Source organism: Rattus norvegicus, chromosome 5, assembly GCF_036323735.1.
Source record: "Rattus norvegicus strain BN/NHsdMcwi chromosome 5, GRCr8, whole genome shotgun sequence".
Taxonomy (NCBI): Eukaryota; Metazoa; Chordata; class Mammalia; order Rodentia; family Muridae; genus Rattus; species Rattus norvegicus.
In genome coordinates, this window is record NC_086023.1 from 143,996,593 (window position 1) to 144,018,503 (window position 21,911).

General features: G+C 44.7%; 2 protein-coding genes and 1 long non-coding RNA gene across 10 annotated transcripts in view; 1 reads left to right on the plus strand and 2 right to left on the minus strand.

The window, feature by feature from the left end:
• Positions 1-2,154, minus strand: part of Ago3 (argonaute RISC catalytic component 3) — an 84,790-nt gene extending 82,636 nt beyond the window's left edge. Inside the window, exon 1 of one of the 2 annotated variants that reach the window (XR_005504456.2) lies at positions 1,876-2,154. Coding sequence is in view for 1 of the 2 variants with exons in the window: in NM_001271193.1 (NP_001258122.1) it covers positions 1,876-1,894 (19 nt within the window). In the remaining variant the exon portion in view is untranslated. The remainder of the gene's footprint in view (positions 1-1,875) is intronic. The other variant, NM_001271193.1, reaches the window with a different exon arrangement.
• A 131-nt stretch (positions 2,155-2,285) lies between these two features.
• LOC134486991 (uncharacterized) lies at positions 2,286-10,655 on the plus strand. The gene is made up of 2 exons (XR_010066636.1): positions 2,286-2,431; positions 3,508-10,655. It is a non-coding gene; the product is annotated as an uncharacterized LOC134486991 (long non-coding RNA).
• Positions 10,026-21,911, minus strand: part of Ago1 (argonaute RISC component 1) — a 58,123-nt gene continuing 46,237 nt past the window's right edge. For 5 of the 7 annotated variants that reach the window (XM_063287758.1, XM_008764025.3, XM_039110021.2 and 2 more), the window contains 7 exons: positions 18,814-18,973; positions 18,578-18,668; positions 17,586-17,780; positions 16,785-16,919; positions 16,025-16,126; positions 14,974-15,173; positions 10,082-14,735 (listed from right to left, as the gene is read on the minus strand). In XM_063287758.1, coding sequence (XP_063143828.1) covers positions 14,627-14,735; positions 14,974-15,173; positions 16,025-16,126; positions 16,785-16,919; positions 17,586-17,780; positions 18,578-18,668; positions 18,814-18,973 — 992 coding nt within the window. In that variant the 3' untranslated portion in view covers positions 10,082-14,626. Of the gene's footprint in view, positions 14,736-14,973; positions 15,174-16,024; positions 16,127-16,784; positions 16,920-17,585; positions 17,781-18,577; positions 18,669-18,813; positions 18,974-21,911 lie in introns of all 7 variants that reach the window. The other 2 variants (NM_001191765.2, NM_001317181.1) reach the window with 1 other exon arrangement.

Sequence of the window (21,911 nt, forward strand, 5' to 3'; positions counted from 1 at the left end):
AAGGCTAGGCCAAGTTCCATTCTGCACCCACAGTTCTCTAGAGGAGCAGGGACATTCTTGAAAAACCACAGAATGTACTGATAGTCACCTGACCCTCTGGTCCCAGATAGAGTTTGAATGCATGTCCTATGCTTACTAGCCAATAGATTCAAAGGTCAGTATGCTTAGCCAGTAAGTTTAAACTGTAACCTTGCTCATATAACCTGTACCCCCTAAAAGTATAAAAGCTGCTTGTTATAGCCATTCAGGGTCGCCTTCTAGTCACTCACCATGAGGGGCTGATTAAAGGTTGACCTCAACGAGTCAGAAAATAAACGTCTTGGGTTTGCATCGAACTCCATTCTCATGTCTCATTTGGGGGGTTTAACGGTAGTAAGACTCATTTCGAGCCTTACCCCACCATTGCCAAGCTAGTTGGTAAATCTTAACTATACCTACCCTGATGTGAAGTCATATCAATTGCTCTATATTTATCAAAACAAAATCCCCAAAAGAAAAGGTACATTTTATCTTCTGAATCATGCTTCGCTCATTGTATCAACTGACTAGGTGGCCTGATATCACAAGTAATCAATACATGTCAGTATTTTCATATGAAAAGCCCAAATAGGGGGGAATGTGGTCAAAAGCTTTTAGTTGATGATTAAGAAAACCTTTAATTTCATATATAGTTTTCCAGGCTTGACAACAGGGTAGCTATGTAAAAGCCAGGCAGCTGGAAATAATCAGATGACTTAATCAAGTAAGAGCAGTACAAATAGAATGTAAAATTTTAAAACATGGAAAACACAGTCTGGAAAAAGCACAATGTGATAATGAGAGTCTAAAGCTTCACAGTCTAGACAAATTTCACTGTTAAGAAAATAAGAGGAGAAATGGACCATAAAAAGGGAAAAAATGGTAGAAATGGAGTAGAAAGAAAGACTATGCAATAAAGGAAATGCCCTTTTGTATTCCTTCCACAATTATGTCCTCAACCTATTTGAAGGCTTTCTACGTTGCTAGTTTTAGGGTTTTTTTTCCTCATATTTGGGGACCTTTCAAATTGGCAAGATGAGATATGAAATCCAGGGACTTGCTAGAAGATAATAACAAGACAATCCCCCAAATATATGAAAAGGACACATTACTGGTCTTATGGATGAAGAGAACTTTCAAACTAAAGAACAGAGTGACTGCTGGGTAAGCAGACCATTATGTAACACCTATTTCACATTACTCTATCAATTACTTTAGAGTCGTTGACTACTTTTTCCTTTTTAAAGACAAGCAAGTACTGTCCAGGTTGGCTTTCTTTCTTAAGACCTCCATTTCTTTTTCCCCCCTCAAAAGACAAATCTTAAATTTCAGATTTCCAGGTATATGGCGACTGCTGTAATAGGGAGTAGAAAACTGGGGGATACAGTGTCAGCATTTTGAAGATCTGCCTACATAAGCAGTGATCCAGACCATAGGACATCTCCAAGCTCCTCAGAAACTACACACCATACTGCCACAAACACTGAGAACCAGGGGTGGAAGCAATGGCATCTAAGGGTGATGACTGACTTCTCCTGCATCCATGGGACACACGTCCGGCTTAAAGGACGAGTGCACCCTTTACATTTCCAACAAGAATTACAAAAGCAAGGGCAAACTCCTCTACATCCTCAGGGAACTCACTCTAGGGGGACGTCAACATCTAGATAACCCCTCCTTGTAGTTTCGCCAATTCAGTGACCCCCCAAGAGAGTAGGTGTGGGGCTGTCGGGGAGGCCACCCACCTTGGGCCTGAAAACCAGCAACTGACAGCACCTGAAGTGGAAGGAGCAAGGATGCTCAGGGGACAACCTCGGGGTAACGACCCCACCTTCCCTGTCTAGCAGCTCCACTCACCTGCGGAGCCGATTTCCATTCATGGAGCTGTGGGGAGTGCTTCACAAGAGAAAGGTGCCACCACAGAGGTGAGGAGCGGACGCCCTCTGAAAGCTCCAGGCAGAAGAGGCACTGTCCGGAGACAGTCAGCAGCAAGGTAAGAGCGGCGACAGTCCTGAGGTGAGGACGCTGAAGCCGGGTCCGGAACTTGCGTCGCCTACAGCTGCTGACGCGCGCACCTCCGGGACCCTCCAGCCGCCCCGCCGCCGCCGCTTTTCGCTCTCCCGGGTCGCCCCCGGAAGCCCGTCCGCGTCAGTTCCGCTCTCCGGATCGCGCCGGGCTCTCCAGGTCTGCAGTTCGCCTCAAGCAAAAGCCCTGCGGGAGCAACCTTTAAGGAGCGGTGGGAGGGCGAGCCGGTGCCTGGCCGGGGCGGAGCCGCGGATGCGCGGCCGCCCTGCACCCGCTGTGCCTGACGGTGACAATCCCGAGCGAGAGGCCAGCTTTCCCGGCGCCAGCCACCCGGGTGGGGACTGCTGCCTGAGGCGATGTCGCTGCCAGCCCGCGGAGCTTACCTGAGGTACAGCCTACCTGAGAGTGGCGGGTGACCGACCAGCCAAGGGCATCCTCCCTCCCTCCCACCTCCATCTGCCACACCCGCTTGGAGCACAAGCACTAGGCGGTGACTACAAGTTCAATATAGTTTATAAACAGATGAATAAGAAACGGGTATTTATGTTACATGAATACCCGGTGGATTTATTTTTATGTTTAAACAGCCTCCCAATACTCTTGAGGAACCTACACTACTTTCTGGTGTTAAAACACCTGCTAAGGGGCCCTCGCCTTTCTCTTCTCGGGACTCCTCAAGACATTTACAACTAAACTGGTCAGCCTCCAGTTTCCCTATATGGTCTTCTGCTGACTTGGAACCTTTGGGAGACTAGATCCATCTCATTATCAGGCAAATAGTACATCCTTTTAAAAACACTTGGCTTCGTGAAACCAGATACTACTAAATGCAGGCTTACCAATGATTCATTATTTTTTGCTGTGTCCCAATGAACCAGTAATGTTTTGACATATATTCCTTTTTTTTTTTAAGAGAAAAATCGAGAATGATTTTATTTTCACTGTCCCTTCCCTCGCCATTGTGGGTTTTTGGATTAGTCACTTTATCGTTGGACTTTAGTTTCCTCGTCAGAAAAACTGAAAGGCCGTGTACAACGCACAGGAAAAAAAAAAAACCCTCCCAAACAAATGTTAGTAACAAAAATATTTATAGTTACAATTTTGAAGCACTTAATAAATGTGCTGAGTATATAATAAATGGAAGGGACTCCAAGCCACATCTGACACACCAATTCTGTCTCACTTCCTTTCTGCTGACTGAAAAGAAATATTCGTCCCAACTTTAAAATACCAAATTCCCAGATGAATTAGCACATCTTAAAAGTCATGTTCACACTCTGAGTATCTACTATCCATATCTTGATCTAAGCCCTGAGGGTTAAATCTCAAACTTGTGCAAGGACTTCTCATACCCTCGTCTCTTGATGATTGAACTAGTTCTTTGAATTAATGCATAGGTCAGTTAGCTTCCAGAAAACACGGTGTGATGACAAACATCGTGGTTCTGTTTGTTTTAAAATGTAGGTGGTGGTGTCTGGTCTATGCGTGTGGGAGTTTGGTGTCCACAGAGGCCAGAGGAGGGTGGCAGATCCCTGGGACTGGAGGTAAGACAGTTGTGAACAATCATGTGGGTGCTGGGAATCACTTAGGTTCTCTGGAAGAGCAGCCAGGACTCTTAAACCACTGATCCATTACTGCGAAAGGTGCTGTCTTTTTTAACTGGAGGAAGATTTGGGCTCTTAGAATCAATAAAATCCAACAAATGTCTATGATGGGCTCCTACCTACTTCTGCTATTCAGAACCACACCCTTTTAGAGTAAGCCCACATGAGAAGCTCATGAATTCCCAGCAGAGACGTTGTTCTCTGGTTAAGTCTTCTGAAGAGCATTTTGAGCAAGCACAGCAGGCTTAGAAAGGAAAAATATAAAATATATGGTCAAATATTAAACGTGCCCCAGGAAGTGAAATGGAACTGAATCCTATGTTCTAGGAAATAACAGATTAAGGGAGTGGGACTTTTCGGGAAGATCCTACTCAGCTAAATTTAGATCCAGGCATGGTGGTACACATCTTTAATCCCAGCAGATAAAGCTGAGGAGGTCTCTGAGTCAAAGCCAGCCCCGGACAGATCAAGTTCTAGGTGAAGAAAAGCTTAAGTCCAGGTGTGGTAGTACACACCTTTAATCCCAGGACAGCAAAGCTTAGGCAGTGGGGTTGGAAAACAGGAGCTAGTGATAACGTACTAGAACAAGGGGGCCATTTTTTAGTTCCTGCAAGCAGCAGAACTCGCAGTTTTGGCCACATCCTCTGGCTCTAGAGTCCAGAATAGAAGGGATGACTGGGACAATTAATGCTGGTTAGCTGGAGCTAAGAAATTAGTGGTGATTAAGAAACCACCATCACTGAGGTGAAATCTTCTGAGAAGTGTTTTCTGAGAGCACAAAGAAGCTGTGTTCCAGAGATAGCCAAATCTCCTGCAGCAGCTGTATTTGATAATGTGTAAGAGTCACCCAGGTGACTCTTTGAAGGCATGAAGGCATCATGAAGAACAGCTGAGGCTTGGCACTGTAAGAAGCTATGGAAGGCCACTGGTGAAGGTGCAGCCCCAGTTGTAGTTGACAGCCCAGGACTGAAGGGGTCATGCAAAGGATTTGAGGCTTGCCACCAGGAAAGAGCCTATGAGAGGCTACTGGGGAAGGCCCCAGTGTATTGGAGATGCCAGAACCATGGGAGCAACACCAAGAACAGCATCGGCAGTGGAGTGGATCATCCTGAGCTTAGAGTGCTACAGAGGGCAGAGCTGGAGAAGTGACAATAGCCTTTAGGATAAGCCCAGAGATTATGAACAAGAAGCTGTAACATTGAAATTGCCTTGAAGACCCAAAGATGTTAAAGATGCCAGAGTGGTGAGGAAAGCTGCTAACAGGGAGTGGAGGAGAAGGAAGTTTGTTGCAGTCAACAAAGATAAGAAAGGAGTGGAGATCTGAAGACCACTTTGATATCAGACATGGAGATGTTTGGAGTTTGCCCAGCTGGTTTCCTGTCTTGCTTTGGGGATTACAGTTAAGTGATTGGATGAATCTGAGAAGAGACTTTAACTTTGGACTTTTAACATTGTTGAGATTGTTGTATTCTAAGGGGACTTTGGAAGTTGGACTAAATGTAATTTTTTTATTATGCTACGTTTAGGTATGACCCCATATACTCATGTGTTTGAACAAGCCTATGAGGGCCAGGGAGTGGAATGTGATGGTTTGTTTATGCTTGGCCCAGGCAGTGGCACTATTAGAAGGTGCGGTCCTGTTAGAGTAGGTGTGTCACTGTGGGTGTGGGCTATAAGACCCTCGCCCTAGCTGCCTGGAAGTCAGTCCTCCACTAGCAGCCTTCACATGAAAGATGCAGGACTCTCAGCTCCTCCTGCGCCATGCCTGCCTGGATGCCGCTATGTTCCTGCCTTCATGATAATGGACTGAACATCTGAACCTGTAAGACAACCCCAATTAAATGTTGTCATTGATAAGAGTCGCCTTGGTATTGGTGTCTGTTCACAGCACTAAAACCCTAAGTCAGGGGTGATGGTTGAGAAGATTTGAGGCTTAGCAAAAATCAAAGATTCAGGGGAAACCCAAGGGTTTTGTCTCAGTCACTTTCCAATTGCTATAGCACTACTCCATGACTAAGGCGACTTATAGAAGAATTTATTGGGGCTTACAGTTTCAGGGAATAAGTCCATGACCATCATGTCTGGGAGCATGGCTGCAAGCAGGCAGGCAGGCATGATGCTAGATCATTAGCTAAGAGCTTACATCCTTATCCATAAACATGAGGCAAGAAAGAGCTAACTGGGAATAGCCTGGGTTTTTGAAACCTTACAGCTCACCCCCAGTGTCACCCCTCCTCCAACAAAGACACACCTCCTAATCTTTCCCAAATGGTCGTACCAACTAGAAACCAAGCATTCAGATACAAGCCTGTGAGAGCCATTCTCATTCAAACTATCACAGGGCTCTAGTCCAGAGCTAAACTATATCATGCTATAACTTTTAGTTCCCCCCACCTTTATTATAAATATTAAACGTTCGAAAAATAAGAAAAAAAAAGCTCATGAATTAAAAAGTCGGGAGGCAAAAATGTCTAGAAGACTCTTGCCAATAAAAAGTTGTATCAGGCTTTCTACTGACCAAATACTGTTTGGTGTAACTGATTTCCAAATGAGTCTAATCTTCAGGACATAAAGTATATTTTGTTAACTGCCACACCTTCAGTACCTAGAGCAATGCTTGTTGCTGTCTTGTTAGAGCACATTAAGTAACTATTTGTTAGGGGTTGGGGATTTAGCTCAGTGGTAGAGCGCTTGCCTAGCAAGGGCAAGGCCCTGGGTTCGGTCCCCAGCTCCAAAAAAAAAAAAAAGAAAAAAAAGTAACTATTTGTTGGACGGATAGATGGATGGATGGATGGTTTTCAAGGACAGGGCTCAAGAAGTAGGATAAAACTCTGGCCTTATCCCTGATGGCTTTGCTTGTTCTCAGAAGGAAGAACTATAAATTAGTACAAAATCTCAGGTGCAGAGGAATGAGTGTACACTGAGCGCTGAGCACCCCAGCAGCCATCTCAGCCAGACAATGCAAGTTTTCTTTAAATACTACGAAAAAAAGCATGAACTAGAAAAGTCAGAAAGGCAATAAATTTAACTTTAATAAATTGGACATAACAATGGAAGTTTTTTCCTACTCAAAATGAAGAGGTAAGCTGTGGATTAGGAAAAATTATTTTATACACACACGTGTGTATGTGCATATATACACATATCTCTCCAACAAAGAACTTATTTCTTGAACTTTATGTGCTTTTATTGCTCATTAAGACAACCAGATTTTAAAATGAGTAAACTATATGAGCAACTTAACGAAAATATCAGGAGAACAAATAGGTACATGGATACGTGACACAAAGAGCAAAGCACATTAAAATACCAAGTACTCTGTATTTCAAGGATAGAACGCTAAACTTCCTACTTTAATGTGGTAAGACCTTGAGGCCTACAAGTGAGACCCGGGGATTTAAGGAGTGCTCACTTTCCTTCCCAATTGCCACTATCATTTCTATGGCCCTTAGTGGTTCTGTAATCTACTTCCTGTGTTAGGTAAGACACATCACTAAAAACTGACAGCCCCCACCAGTCATTTCTGCAGTGACTTGTACTTGCAGTATTTGCAAGGAACACAATAGAAAACGGGGGCTATCAGCACACATGGAGCTAAGACTGCAGGCCCTCTGCTACTCACCGGAAGCCAGGGTATCCAACCAGCAGCCCTTACCTGCTTCTGACTTGTTAGACATAATTAGCCTTCCTAGTCCTTATGATTCAAAGGATAACTCCCATTAATTCAAGTCTTTCGAAGGCTGACTTTGCATTGCCAGTGGCGTAAGAACATGAGCCAGTGACACATGAAACCTGAATGGTTAGGGCTTCCAGAGGACGATTTCCTTGTTTTAGAATGAAACACTGCAGGGGGTTGGTGTGTGTGTGTGTGTGTGTGTGTGTGTGTGTGTGTGTGTGTCTTCCTTTTAACTTCTGACATGGCTGCTTTGAAGGATTGCTTCTTTTATCTTCTCTGTATTTCTTCCCAAGCTTGTGAGGCTTCCTCAGCCTATAGCCAAAAAGAATGTCTGAGAAAAGAGAAACAGTGTAGTATTCTAATGAACTGATACTGGAGTGATCCTTACAGCAGCCTGGTAAAGCATGGCCGAGGCTTAGAACTTCTCAGTAATGTCTTTCACCATAACCTTAGCCTCCAAACCTTAACTGCCATTAAGATTCCAAGACAGGACATAGCCACAATATCCTTCCTTCCTTTGCCTCATGGTACATCATATGCCACATCATATTTTTACTAATAAGGCAAGAGGGAAGGTTGTTCAACTAGTACTGAAAAGACTTTAGTCACAACGTGGGGCTCCAGGGTATGACAGTTAAGTCATGTTAGGTGTGTTTGAGAAGGAACCAACTAAGTCTTTCAAAATAGAAAAACAAAATAGCAAAAACAAAAACAATAAAAACCCAAAAAACAAAACAAAACAAAAAAACCAAAAAACTTCTGTCACCGGGTAGTGGTGGTGCACACCTCTAATCTCAGCACAGAGTTCAGAATTCAAGGCCAACATGGTCTACAAAGCGAGTCCAGGACAGTTAAGAATCTGGTACACAGAGAAACCCTATCTCGAAAAACCCAAATAAAATAAGTCTATCTTATTGCAACCAGGACTATGTCATTCAACCAATTTCCTTTAAGCTTTGCAGATGGAAGGATCACAGTGTCTAGGTGGCCACATCCCAAAGGAACTTGACAGGTGGTAGCCACAGGCTTAGTGTTATAATTTGCAAAGTCATAATACTTGGCCTCCAGAGGACTGCTAGACCTATTATACGTACACTGTCCACCAGCTATAATTCCTCCGTGGGCTCTTTGCCAGAATCCTTCTCTGAATCATCTTCCCCAGGGTTGAGGAATCAGTGTGCTAGCAGAACTGGGAAGATACGAGATCCTTCAAGCTGAACAACTATGCCCCCAGCTTAAGTTCCAAACCCAAGAAACCCCTGAAGTTGGGGGTGAAAATATTTGAAAAGATAATAATATGCTAACACCAAGAGATCTGTTCTTACTCTGCTTACCTGAAAATGGAGGAACATTCTATTTTGGCTTACATAAAGTTCAGGATTAGACTCCATCCATTGGGGATTTTTGTCTGTCTGTTTGTGTTTGTTTTTGAGATAGGGTCTTACTATGTTGCTTTGACCGACCTGGAACTCACCCTATGCATCAGGCAGGCCTTGAATCAGAGATAACCAGTTTCTGCCTCCCAAATGCTGGGGTTAAAGATGTTTACCACCAAACCAGTCTCAGTATCACTTCTTGATTTGCCCACTCCACACCCATGTTATCTCTAGCTCATTTCACTCATTCTCAAATTCTCCCTCATGGTATCTGCTGTTGTCTTGAGATGACAGAATAGAATGTATAGAATGTAGTTTCTGGTCCTAGGGGTTCATAGTCCGTGGAGAAGACAAGTTTTAGCAGGAAGCATGGCGAGCTAGGTTCTGTCTGGTGTACTGGCACACAATCCATAACACTTGTTAGGGACAAAATCAGAACGCTTTTTTCTCCTAAGAACAAGAGAAATTTTAAAGTGGTGGTATTACCTGATGAACAATTTGGAAGACCTAAATTCCTTTTCTGTTCTATTTTTTTCTCCACTTTATTTATACCAGCACAAAATAAGTTAGCAGTTTACCTAGTGGTGACTTGGCTGTTACCTAGCTTCTGCCTCCTCCCCCTCCACAAGGCTGGCTCCACAGTGTATTTCTTTTGGTAAGCTGTTTCCCTTGCACCTGAGGCCTTAGCTACCTTTTACCCAGGGTGAATCCTGTACTTCTACCACTAGTTTCCTGTCTTGCCTAAGCACCAAGGCTGTGTTTATTGGAAACGGTATTCCCCTCTGGAATCTCAAGATGCTTAAAGCTGGCAGGTAGGCATAGGCCTCCAATTCCAGTACATGGGAGGTAGAACTCAGAAGATAGTGAATTTGAGGGTCACCAGAACCCCTCAAAGAAAACTTTGTATCTGAGGTTAATTATCCTTGGTCAGGAGATGTACTACATGCCTTCTATAGTCTCACTGATCCCATCTTGGTAAGAATGTCCCAGTACACTCACGTTCAAGTAGAGACATACGATCTACATTCTACTACTCTCTGTCAGTCTTGATGTCTTGGTAATGTTCTATCCTGCTTCTCAGGTCTGCCCTTTCTGTTCAGTCTTTACAGCTACAGCTTCAGCCCAGTCACCTGGAATCCTTTGTACTGGAGTGACTCAGTGACCAATGATCTCCAAGAAACTTTAAAGACATTCTGTTTTTCTCATTTTTGAATTGTACCTACTTTCTCCTCTCACAATACCACGACAGTGTTTTGCATGTTTGTGAAAAGTACACAGAGACCATGTGCGGTTTGACTGCACGACAATCTAAAAACCTATCAGATATGTAATTAATACACCGTTTATTTTGTGACAGGAAAAAAAAAAGCCAGAGACCACACTTTAGAAATAAAAGCCACTGTTGTCTTTATAAAACACAGGATTGTGCTGCTGTTGCTTGCTTGAGAAGGGAACTGTACATTACAGCTGCTGGGATAATTTCACAATGGACGGGACAGGGTACAGCTCAAAGCAGGACACAAACACAAGTCTCAATGGGAAACAAATGCAAACAAGTACACAGCTGCGGGGCTCCAGGGACATTTCCCCATCCATGCTGGACTTGAGAGGAATAAGAAGTTTAGAAAATAAAGTGAAACCCAGAGTTGTCACACGTGCCCACCACATGGCTGCTAAGTGCAACAACATACACCCATCAGGTTGGACTGTGTGCACAGGAAGTCAATTCATTTTTCCTTATTGCTATGACACCAGAGGACTCAGTGCATTCAGACACATTGTCTTTACTTACAGAATTCTTGGAGAGTTTCTGATTTCCCTTTTTAAGGAAGGGAATCACCTTCCTCACATTACTGTTTTGAGCCCATTCTTTCCATTCCCTTTCCTGGGCTATCGTACAGCAGCCAGAGGTTCTAAGTCAGTAGGAGCAGAGTAAGGGGAGAGCACCAACCCAGCCTCTCTCGTGGCTCAGGGAGAAGGCAAGTCCTAGTAAGTGGGGAGAAAGAGAAAACCAGAGAATCCCCCTTTCCCAGTCTGCTTAGAAGGCTAAGTATTAGAGTGCCTTGCATATCCCTGCCATAATCCCTGCCCAAGGAAGGCATAATTAACTACCATCCTGGGTTATCTAAAGCCCAGTAAAACAAAACAAAACAAAAAAACAAAAAAAAAAAACAAAAAAAAAAAAAAAAAAACAAATAAAACGAAATCCTTCCTCCCAACATGAGTTCCCAAAACTGCCTTTTGGCTAGGTCAGAGGTGACTCTTCCACCCTGAAAGGGAAGAAATTCCATCCTCCTTTGTGATGCCCGATGCCAGGTCTGAGCAGCCTTGTAGACTTCCCATGGGCCAGCTAAGAAAACTATGTCCCTGGCATCATTCACAGAATTCTGGTTAAAAAGAAAACTGTTCAAAAACACTGCTGCCCAGCCACAGAGGAGCCATGCTGCAGCTGAGAACTAGATTTTTAGAGCAGTTTCCTACTTATGTTCGACTTTAGTCAGAGTCCAAGCATAAGTTCCCAGCAACAGCAGCTCCAGGCTGGCCCTGCAGGCTGGCACTACCACCTCAACCACTGGGTCACACTGGGCTGAACTCAGAGCTGCACTCCCCATCACCACCTCTTTTCCAAACCCTCTCCACAAAATGGAGAGGTGCTGGGACTGCCAGAAACCTCCCTGATTTTGTCAGTTAGGCAGGCCCGCTGCTCCGACCTAGTGTAAGCTTGAGGACAGTGCAGCCCAGGGCTAACACCACTGGGCATGAGGAACAGGTTTTTGGTCTTCTGTAGTCAATGAGCTAAGCCTGACCTTGCCAAAGAACAGCGGGATCATTGCAGCCATGCAGAGAATTCATTATCACACAGGCAGACAGGCAGGCAGGCCAGCCAGCAAGCAAGCTGAGGGAAGAGGGAGAAGGAAAAGGAAGCCAGGGGAGGCGAAAAGAGGAAAGGGAAAGCCAAACGGGGATGGGGGGCAGTGGGAGTGGGGGTGGGGGTGAGGAGAAAGCTCTAAGATGAGGTTGGAATCCTCCCAGAGCTTGGTACAATGCACCACTTAAACCAAATCCAAACAAGCTGAGGCTTGGCGACACTGTTTTTAATGTGTTCATACCACCTTAAATGAGAAGAACCTACAGGGTCAGTAGTTAAATCTCAAAGAATTGTTTAAACATCACAGCAAGATGTATTCCCCAAGTCATTTTTCTCATTCCTTTCTATGGACACATGGTCTTGCTACATGGTGCACACTGGCCACACTCAGCAGCCCAGGTGGACCCAAACTTGCAAATCTCCTGCTTCAGCCTTAGTGCTGAGATAACAGAACTACAGACATGGCCATCACGCCCAGCACTCTCTGGCTTTTATTTCTTGGATGGCACATAAATACCAAAGGGCTGAAGCTTCATTTTCATTCTAGCTGAAAACCCAACTGGAGAGAGTGAGGCAAAGAAAGAAAGAACAAAAACTTGTTGCTGGGAGTTGTGACAGCCACCTGTTCCCCACGGGCATCTGCAAATGCTGGTGAATGACGGGACCCTTCTGGAGTAGTGCCCTTAATCCAAGCCCTCAAATGTACCCAAGCTGACAGCACACTGTCTGCGAAGAGCTCCCTCCCCAAAGGGTGACGGAACAGGAAGTAGACTGTCTATGAAGGCGATGGGCAGGGCAGATGGAGTGTTGGCATCACTCTGTTTAGGCACTTGTGTAAGGAATGTAGGCTCTCCAGTGAGCTGCCTCTTCCCAGAGCCCTCCATTGTGTTCTTCAGCTGGGCCTGTGCCCACGGGGCACTCCATACTGTAGCCAGCAGAAAAGAAGTACAGGAGGAACTACTGAACAGCCCTGGGCTTTTCCCATAAGGAATGTTTGTGCTACCTGTTGGGAAGTTACTGAACAATGTAGCCAGCCACAACTGAACCTGGACTATTTGCATAGCAAACCTGGGTCTGTACAAGGGCTCCTGGGGAAAGGTTGTGACTCCATAGGCCAGGGTTCAGACTTTCCTTTCTCCAGCGGCCTCTATGCCTGGGCTAGATCTAAATATCATGGCTTCATCACCAGAGCAGGGCAATCCTAAGCTCAGGCTCCTCAGAAGGGGAACCTGTACACAGAGGTTCAAATTCCCCATCCCAAGCAATAATGCAGGAAGAAAAAAAGAACAGTCGAGGAAAGAGGGGGCCTCGCTTCAAGGTCAGCAAGGACAAAGCTAGAACCCACTTCTTTTCCAGTCCTGCAAGACAGCTCAACCCCAGTATCTCAAGAGAGGGGTAGAAAAAGAAAAGCCCATGCTACCCACTCACATGCCCTAGTGGGAAACAGGAAAATTTCATTTGTGTAAACAGAAGCAAAAGGGAGCAGCAAAATTCTCGAGCCTGTCCAGAGGACATGCTAGAGTCTCGGTTAGTCAAGGAGTCAAAGGACAGTCCAGTCCAGAAAAAGGGAAGATGCACTTACAAGGCAGAGTGCGGGACAGACAGCGCCGTGGAGGAAGGCCGTCTCGACAACAAGGTATTATCTGCACAGAGGGAAGATAGAGGCTAAGCCCCACCTTGGGGAGACAACCACCCCCCACCTTGGCCAGGTTAGAATACAAGTCAGGTCCACAGTTCCTTCTGATGGCTCCATGTTTCTGGGATGCAGAGTCATCAGGTTTGGGAGGGATTTTCAGATTTTGGCAATAGACTCAAGTTATGGTATAAAAATAACATTTAGTTTTCTGTTTTCTTATGTTAGTCCTTAAGATCTTCTGTTGTAAGACACCCCAGTTAAGAAATATTGAAACAAAAGAGTCTTTACCATCAGGGGGGAAAGAAGCCAAGAATGAGAAATACTAGGACAGTAGCTCTAGACCTGGCATGGTGGGGGTGGGGTGGGGGTGGAGGTGGGGCCAGGGAAGAGGGGAAAGGCCAAGGGCCAGTCATCTCAGCAGCTCGGAGACTAGTCATGTCTGAAAGTGCAAATGTCAATGGATTTTAACCATCTGAGGTTGTGATTTTTTTTTTTTTTTTTTAAGAAGCTCAATGATTATGGAAGCAAATTCCTTCAAATGAAAATTACCTGGCATTCTGGCTGTAGGCTTGCTGGCATTGGGATAGCTCGTCCCTCCCTCCCTACCTCCTCTCCCACCCACACCCCATCCCACAGAGAAAGGTACAAAAGGTTGCAGTTCTGCAGCATTACCCTTACGGGAAGGCACTGGTTACCCACCAGCAGGCGGAAGGAAGACAGGGTCGTGTCACCTCAGAGCTAAGTGCCATAGTGCCTTAAGTGTTACTAGGGCTGGATGTCTGTCAGGGAGAGGCGAGTGGGGGTAGAGAACATGGAGAGGAATAATGGGAGGGGTGGCAGCTGGGGCGGAGCAACCCAAACCGTTAGCATTAAAAATCTTCCTACAAACTGGATTCTGAACCCATGAAAACATCTAGTATCCTAAAATATTGATCTGAGTCTGTTTTCATTTTTCTTCAACAAATCTAGACCTTTTCTGATTAAGGCTCCTAAAAATTCCTTCCCTCTTCCCACCCACTTTCTCATCTAGAATATCAAACCCAAACATACCAGCATTTGACCACAGGGCTGCAGACCTGACCCTAGCAAGCTGTCGAGCATGAGTCTTTAGCACTGTGAGTCACATGAGACAACTGTGTGTATGGTGGGCACTAGTAATGCCCCTTTTGGTCCAGGGGGGTCGGATGTGACAAGATGGGGAGAGGGGTGGAGGACATGAGGTTGCTATCAGAGATTTCTGGCTGGTAATCTGTCTTGGTGGTCCTCTTCCCACCCTCATACCCCCTCTGTAGATAGAAACAAGGCCTCCTATGTTCCATCTGACCCCAGCTCCCTCTGCCTTGCTTCCTCTGGATTTGGGTGGCACAGCTCCCAGGGCTTGGAAAGCTTTCTTCTGTCCAGTGAGGTAACAGCGTTCTGCCTTCAAGCGAAGTACATGGTGCGTAGAGTATCCTGGTGAACCTGCACGGCTTTGGCCAGGGCCTGGGGGTCTCGCCCATTGCTCTGCCCAGATATGTGGCTCCCCTCTCCACTGGAAAAAAAAAAAATACATAAAATAAAAGTCCTTCCTGGTGAACCGAACTGCTGCTAATCCGTCAGCCATCCCTACAGTGCCAACTCACATCCAAATTAAGAGAAAACACCAACCCAGGTTTAGATAGAGGAGCCCAAGGGCATCAAATTGAATAACATCCACTTCCTTCAACCAACAAAAAAGTCCAAAGGGTTGGTACAAAAAGCTGAAGCAAAAGCAAACAGCTAGCCCTTACCTGTCATGCTCCTTGTCCACCAGGTGGTATCGGGCCCGGAAAGCCACCAGGCGGGCATAGTAGGCAGGTGCTGGGATAGAGACAGAACGTGTGCATCGTACATAAGTGTGGCACAGCTGGTATGTCAAGATCTGGAGCTCATCTGCTGTGAAACGGTTGTCATCCCAAAGGACATAATAATGGGATGGTCGGCTGGTGCCCTAGGTAAAAGATGGTAAGTGGTTGTTACGGTTTGTATATGCTTGGCCTAGGGAGTGGCACTATTAGAAGGTGTAGGTAGCCTTCTTGGGGTAGGTGTGTCACTGTGGAGGTGGCTATAAGACCCTCCCTCACCCTAGCTGCCTGGAAGTCAGCCTTCCACTAGCAGCCTTCAAATGAAGATGCAGAACTCTCAGCTCTCTCATGCCCGTGTGGATGCTGCTATGCTCCCGCCTTGATGATAATGGACTGAATGTCTGAGCCTGTAAGCCAACCCCAATTAAATGTGGTCTTTTATAAGCCCTGCCTTGGTCATGGTGTCTGTTCACAGCAGTAAAACACTAAGTCAGGGGTGATGGTTGAGAAGATTTGAGGCTTAGCAAAAATCAAAGATTCAGGGGAAACCTTAGGGTTTTGTCACAGTCACTTTTCAATTGCTGTGGTACTACTCCATGACTAAGGCGACTTATAGAAGAATTTACTGGGGCTTACACTTTCAGGGAATAAGTCCATGATTGTCTTTTATAGGTCATGGTGTGTGTTCACAGCAGTAAAACCCTAACTAAGACAGTGGTCCCTGACTGAACAGAGTGGATAGTTGATGACAAAAAATAAAAACAAATAATTACAAAAACAAATAACTCTCCCCCAAAACACTACTAAGAATGTGCTTAGGCTTCATGAAGAGGCATATTACACAAAATCAAATATTATAAAGCAACTTACAAGTATACTTTGGGGCTAAATAACAGTCATTTTATATACTCAGCCATAATCAACATATTTTAAATGCAGTAGGGATAACCAACTAATCCTTGACCCACTAAGAAGCCCAGGAGATGGCCCCACCTACCTGGATGCCTGCATGGCTGCACAGGTAGAAGTCAAACTCAAACGGGTGAGTGATGTTGGTGTCCACAGTGGTCCCAGCTGGGATGTTACCACTCTTCCCAATCTGTAGAGACAAACACAACCAAGATCCCAAGACCTGCCTGGCCCTGACTAGCACCTTTACTGGATTCTACTCTTTTTTTTTTTTTTTTTTTTTTTTTTGGTTCTTTTTTTTTTTTCGGAGCTGGGGACCGAACCCAGGGCCTTGCGCTTCCTAGGTAAGCGCTCTACCACTGAGCTAAATCCCCAGCCCCTGGATTCTACTCTTAACTCTCCCAGAAATCCGAGAACAGAAGAGTTTCTTCTCAGAGGGAACTAAGTCTTGAAATCATGAGCTAATGTCAAGTGTCTGAATCCTGGTTTCCCCATTTACTAGTTGTGTGATCCTAGCAATCCATTTAACCTTCCCGAGGTCAAATGGAGAGATCAATAGAACCTACCTCACAGAGCTGCTGTGAGGAAGACTCCTTGAACAGTATGTTCTGGGAGCTGGTCTATATATGGGGTCTAGGCCAGGAAGCTAGGAGGAGGAGAGGAAGTATGAGGGAAGGAAGGGAGGAGGAAGCAGTGAGGGAGGAGAAGTGGTCGAGGACTGGCCACAAAGCCCAGGACAACAGCCAGGGAGGACGCACAGGAAAAAGCTAAATTCCCAGACTGTATCTCAAGACTTCTCTGTCAAGGTACAGCAGACAGGATGAGGGCCTCAGTGCTTCCTCACTCACCCGCTCATTCTTGTCAGCACAAAAGAGGCGGGTGTGATGTCGCTTCTGTACCACGATGTACGTGATCCCAGGCTGGTAGTCTCTTTCCAGTTTGATGCAGGCATCTCGAATGGCAAGCAGCTCATAGTGAAGGATCTAGGAACGGGGTGAACAGGGAGGAAAAAAAAAAGGCACATAGCCCCTTCTTAATTCAAAGGCCTTACTGAACTAAAAACATCCAACATGTACGTGGCTTTTGGCACATAACCTCTATAAGCTGATGCTCAATAATTAGAAACGATGGGTCCTGGGCGGCGAGTGTTTAAAAAAAAGAAAAAAGAAAAGAAAAGAAAAGAAAAGAAAGAAAGAAAAAGAAAGAAATGGTCCTGATACTCAGTATATTTGATATTGTCCTAGAAAACCTTTGCTAGGAATCTTGGCTTCAGGAGACAGCACCTATCTGCTCTCCATACAAAAAGAGACCTTACATCAAGACACAGAACTAGAAAGGTGTGGTGGTACACACCTTTAATCCCAGTGCTCAGGGGAAAGGACAGGGAATCTTTGTTAAGTCAAGGCCAGCCTGCTCTACATAGTGAGTTCCAGGCCAGGCAGAGCTATGTAGTGAGACCCGGTCTCAAAGGAAAGGAAAAGACCCACTAAATAGTCTCAAAACTAACTACCCAGGAACACGGAGAACTGTGTGCTGAGACAGAAAGGCCTGAGGTACTTGCTACCCTGCTTCTTAGTAGTGCTATCTGGCCTTTCCCAGCACCAAAGGCTTTGAAAAGGTAGTCCTGTACCAGCCACTGGGAACCATACCTGAGGCAGCTGGCCTTCAGGGACCCCATCTCGGTAGAAGATGATTCGGGTGGGCTTGAATCGGGTGGACTTGTAGAACTGGATGAGCAGCTCCCGCACCATATAGGACAAGTCCTCAATGATCTCCTGCCGTGGACGCTGTACACGCACAGTGGCACAGTATCGGCTGGGGTGTGCATCCATACTGCCTACCACCTAAGGACAAAGAGAAGGCATCAGCCTCCAGATTGTCCCCTCCCTTTGCTCTGAAGTAATGGGCCTGAGGGAGGAATTCTGAGTAAGAATGCTGGACAACTACTGGATGAGGCCACTCACTGTACTCCTAGAAAACGCTGACATCAGAAGACAGAACCTATCTGGCTGCTGTGCAAAAGGGATGAGGGGAATTAGGATCCAATAAGCACTGGCTTCAACCTGTTCTGCCACGCCCAGAGGATTTACTTAATATGCGATCAGAAGGTTTGCTTCCCTTGTCCTTGCAGGAAAGCACTCACATGCAGTCTAGGGCTAGCAGAAGGACGTGAGTATTAAGAGTGACCTTGAACTCCTGATCCACTCTCACACAGCTTCAGGGTATATTGTTTTTCTTTTTTTTTCCTGTTAAATTAAGTGCCCTAGGGGCTGAGACTTTAAAAACTTAAGTGCTCCAGATATCATAGAGAGAGTGGAGATAGCTTCTCTACTAGACAGATCAATGGTCATGGTGAAGTAGAAGAAAGACCAATCCTGCAATCATGTAATTCCTTTAGAAGAGGTTTCAGAAAAGAGACACAAAGTCACCTCCTTACCACTCTCAAAACTGGAGCTAAAATGAAAATGAATGCAGAGAAAGAGCGATTGTTAAGACAGTTTCTGGCCAAAGGCTGGCTACACTCTCAGCACACACAGAGCTATGTTTGCAGAGGGGTGCAGAGGGGTGCACGGAAAGAGCAGGGCTTAGAGCTGAATGAACATGCACTCTTAAGGACTTAGAGCTAAGAGGAATCACTCACTGCTGTGATAGATGGTTTCTTCCCGTCCCCAGCCGGGGGGTGTGTAACGTCTGCTCCCAGAAAAATCACTGGCTGTTGGAAAACAGCAGAGCTGAGCAAGGAGAGAAAACAAAATGGTGAGGAACCGAGTGTTCTCTGGCTGGCACCACCTAGTGCCCATTCTAGTGTCTTCTGCCTCTGTCACTCTGCCTGGAAGGGGGGGTTCTCTTGACAGAGCAATAAGTAAGAGTTCATACCGCTGGTGTGGGACAAGGATGTTGTTGATGCCACCGAGTTTGACATTGATCTTGAGGCAGAGGTTGGACAGAGTCTGAGGTGAGGTCTTGACCACATTCTTCACCTGCACACACTGTGTCGCCATTCCCAAGAGCGTATCTCCAACACGCTTCACTTCAGCTATGGGAAGAGAGAAAACTGATCGGTGTATTTGGCATTTTGCTGAAAGTATGTCACACAGAATAAAAAATAACGGTGGCAAAACAACGCTGTAAGAACGTATAATAAGGGGCTGGAGAGATAGTTCAGAGGTTAAGAACACTTGACTGCTTTTCCTGATTTCAATTCCCAGCAACCACATGGTGGCTCACAACCGTCTGTAATGGGATCCGATGCCCTCTTCTGGTGCGTCTGAAGACAGCAACAGTGTACTCACTCACATAAATCTTAAAAAAAAAAAAAAATGTATAATACGGGGTAATACCCTAGTGTACAATTATTCAACTAAAATCTGGAAAGGAGGAGATTCACAGAGAGAGAGCGCGCGCTCACTCACTCGCACGAGAACGCACGCATTCCAAGCAGAAGGGAAACATGCAAAAATACAGCCTGAGAGTAGACAGGATGTTTCACACCTAAAACGCCAGAAACTGGAAGATAAGCAGGAAGAGCATGACTTTAATGGCAGCCTGAGTTAAACCATAAGACTCTCACAACAAAAAGAGCAAGCAGCACTCTATCTGGGAATAGCAAGGTACTTTTGAGAAATTAATTTAGACAGGCGGTTGAGGGGTTGGCGTGGAATGAACATTACAGCACATGTTTAACATACATGAGTGCCCGGGTTCAGTCCCCAGCACACAATAAGGCAGCTGAGCTGTTGGCATGGAAACGAATGGGTTCAAGAGACTGGGAGGGCCCTAGGCATAGATGCTACGTAAGGGAAATGGCTTTTATGGATAATTGTATTAATAATTTTCCAGTTAGTACAGAGTAATGGGCTACATTACGATGTTTTTCACGAATGTTCCTTGTTTATGGATTGCTTTCAAGGCTTTGGTTTTCCTAACAGAAATTGACGGCACACACTTCTGAGTGTGTGTAGTAAGAGTATAACTAGGCAAATGGGCATGGCAGTTGGAGGCTTTCTTTTATGTCCTGTGCAAGATTTGTGCAAATATTGAAGTACAAGTAGTAACTGAAGGTGTGCTTTTGATGGAGTCACTAACAAAGAGAGAGAGTTTCAGCGACTCCTAGGATGGGGCGCTGAAAAACTGAAAAACAAGGCTGGATCTGAATCTAGAAAAAAACAAAACAAAACAAAACAAAACAAAACCTCAATATTTGCAGAACAAGCTAAAGAAGACACGTCTGCAAAGGAGGGAGCGCAGCAGAACTTGGAAGAAGCCAAGACAGTGTAGTATCGTGAATACCAAAGGAAAAGAAGGAACAAGTAATTGACAAAGTCAAATATGGCTGACAGATCAGGTAAGATGAGAACTGTAAATAGTCATTGTATTTAGTAATATTGAAAACCAAAAAAGTCAGTGTGTAGAAATGAAATACAAGAAGACAACATGAGATTGAGGAAGAGTTTGGTATATTTTCTATGGTAGCATATTTAAAAGGCTAAAGAAATCCTCTTAGCTTATAAAAGACTGAGTAGTTGTTGTAAATCTGTTTTTTGGAAATCAACATTCAGAAAAGTCAGACAAAATATCCCTCTGAAGACAGCAGAGACATGCTAACCAAAACTCAGGGGACTGGAACATCAGAGAGGGAGGAAATCCCACAGCCATGAGTTATCTGCTGTGGATAATGGTCCAGGAGTGTGCAGAGGGCCGAGATTCTGACCTCTGCAACAGTAGTGGGCAACTGCCAGGGGACAGCAAAGCGAGAGAATGCTTACTCCCTTTACAGATAGATTGCTAATGTGAAACATGCAAAAAAAAATTAAAGAAAACATTAAAGCAGCATCTTCAAGCTGGACATGGTGATCGATCGATCTAGATAGATAGATAGATAGATAGATAGATAGATAGATAGATATCATTTAGAAGGCTAATGCAAGTGAATTGCTAAGTCAGGGATCTCAAAAAAAAAAAAGAAAAAAGAAAAAAGAAAGAAAAAAGAAAGAAAAAGAAAAAGAGGAAAGAAGAGCAAGCTACAGAGCAAAGATGGTATGTATGATATAAATGTATATATTCAATATAGAAATTATAAAGAATACCTATAATTCAGTAGTTAGTAAAAGGCAGCAAAGTAAATAAAAGTTGCTGTGAATAAGCACCTTATAAAACAGGCTAGTCAAGCAGAAAAGACAGGAACATCTAGAGCTACTGAACACTGACGCCCCGTGATGGAACGGAGTAAAGCCTGATACACTAAAACCCATTCCTAGACCTAGCTCTACATGAACAGGCACAAGTGCTCAAAGGATACACTCGACCATTATTTATAACAGCTGGAAACCAGGAAGAAACCAAATAATCTCAACTGTGAAACGAAAGGAAGCATCAGATAGCTTATCTTCACACAATGGAGACACAAGAACTTACAGCCATATACAATGTGCACAAATCGTACAAACAGAATGTTAAATCAAATAAACCAGACACATTTAAAAAATGCATACATTATAATTACATTTGTATGAAGTAAAAAAATAGGCAAAATTAATCTACAGTGTTTGAGATGAGAACCACAGTCACCAGTTGAGGGAGGGGTTGTAGTGAGGGACCCCAAGGATAGCAATGTTCTACTAGGCACACTTGTTACAATGTTGCGATACTTGTGAAGAAAAAATCATTAGGTTGATTACTTAAGGAAGGGGAAGCCCTTGGTCCTGCCAAGGTTGAACCCCCAGTGTAGGGGAATGGGGGGTAGGGAGATGGGGAGGGGAACACCCTTATAGAAGGGAAGCAGGATGGGATAAGGGGCTTATGTCCGGGAAACTGGGAATTTGAAATGTAAATAAAAAAAAAATCTAAAAAAAAAGAAAAAAAGGAGTAAAAATGCATTCTTGTGAGCAGAAAAGCATGGATCTTCCTTCGCTATCCAGTAGCGATTCACTGATTCACCCTTTTAGATGCTGTACTATACCTCAATGTCTACACTA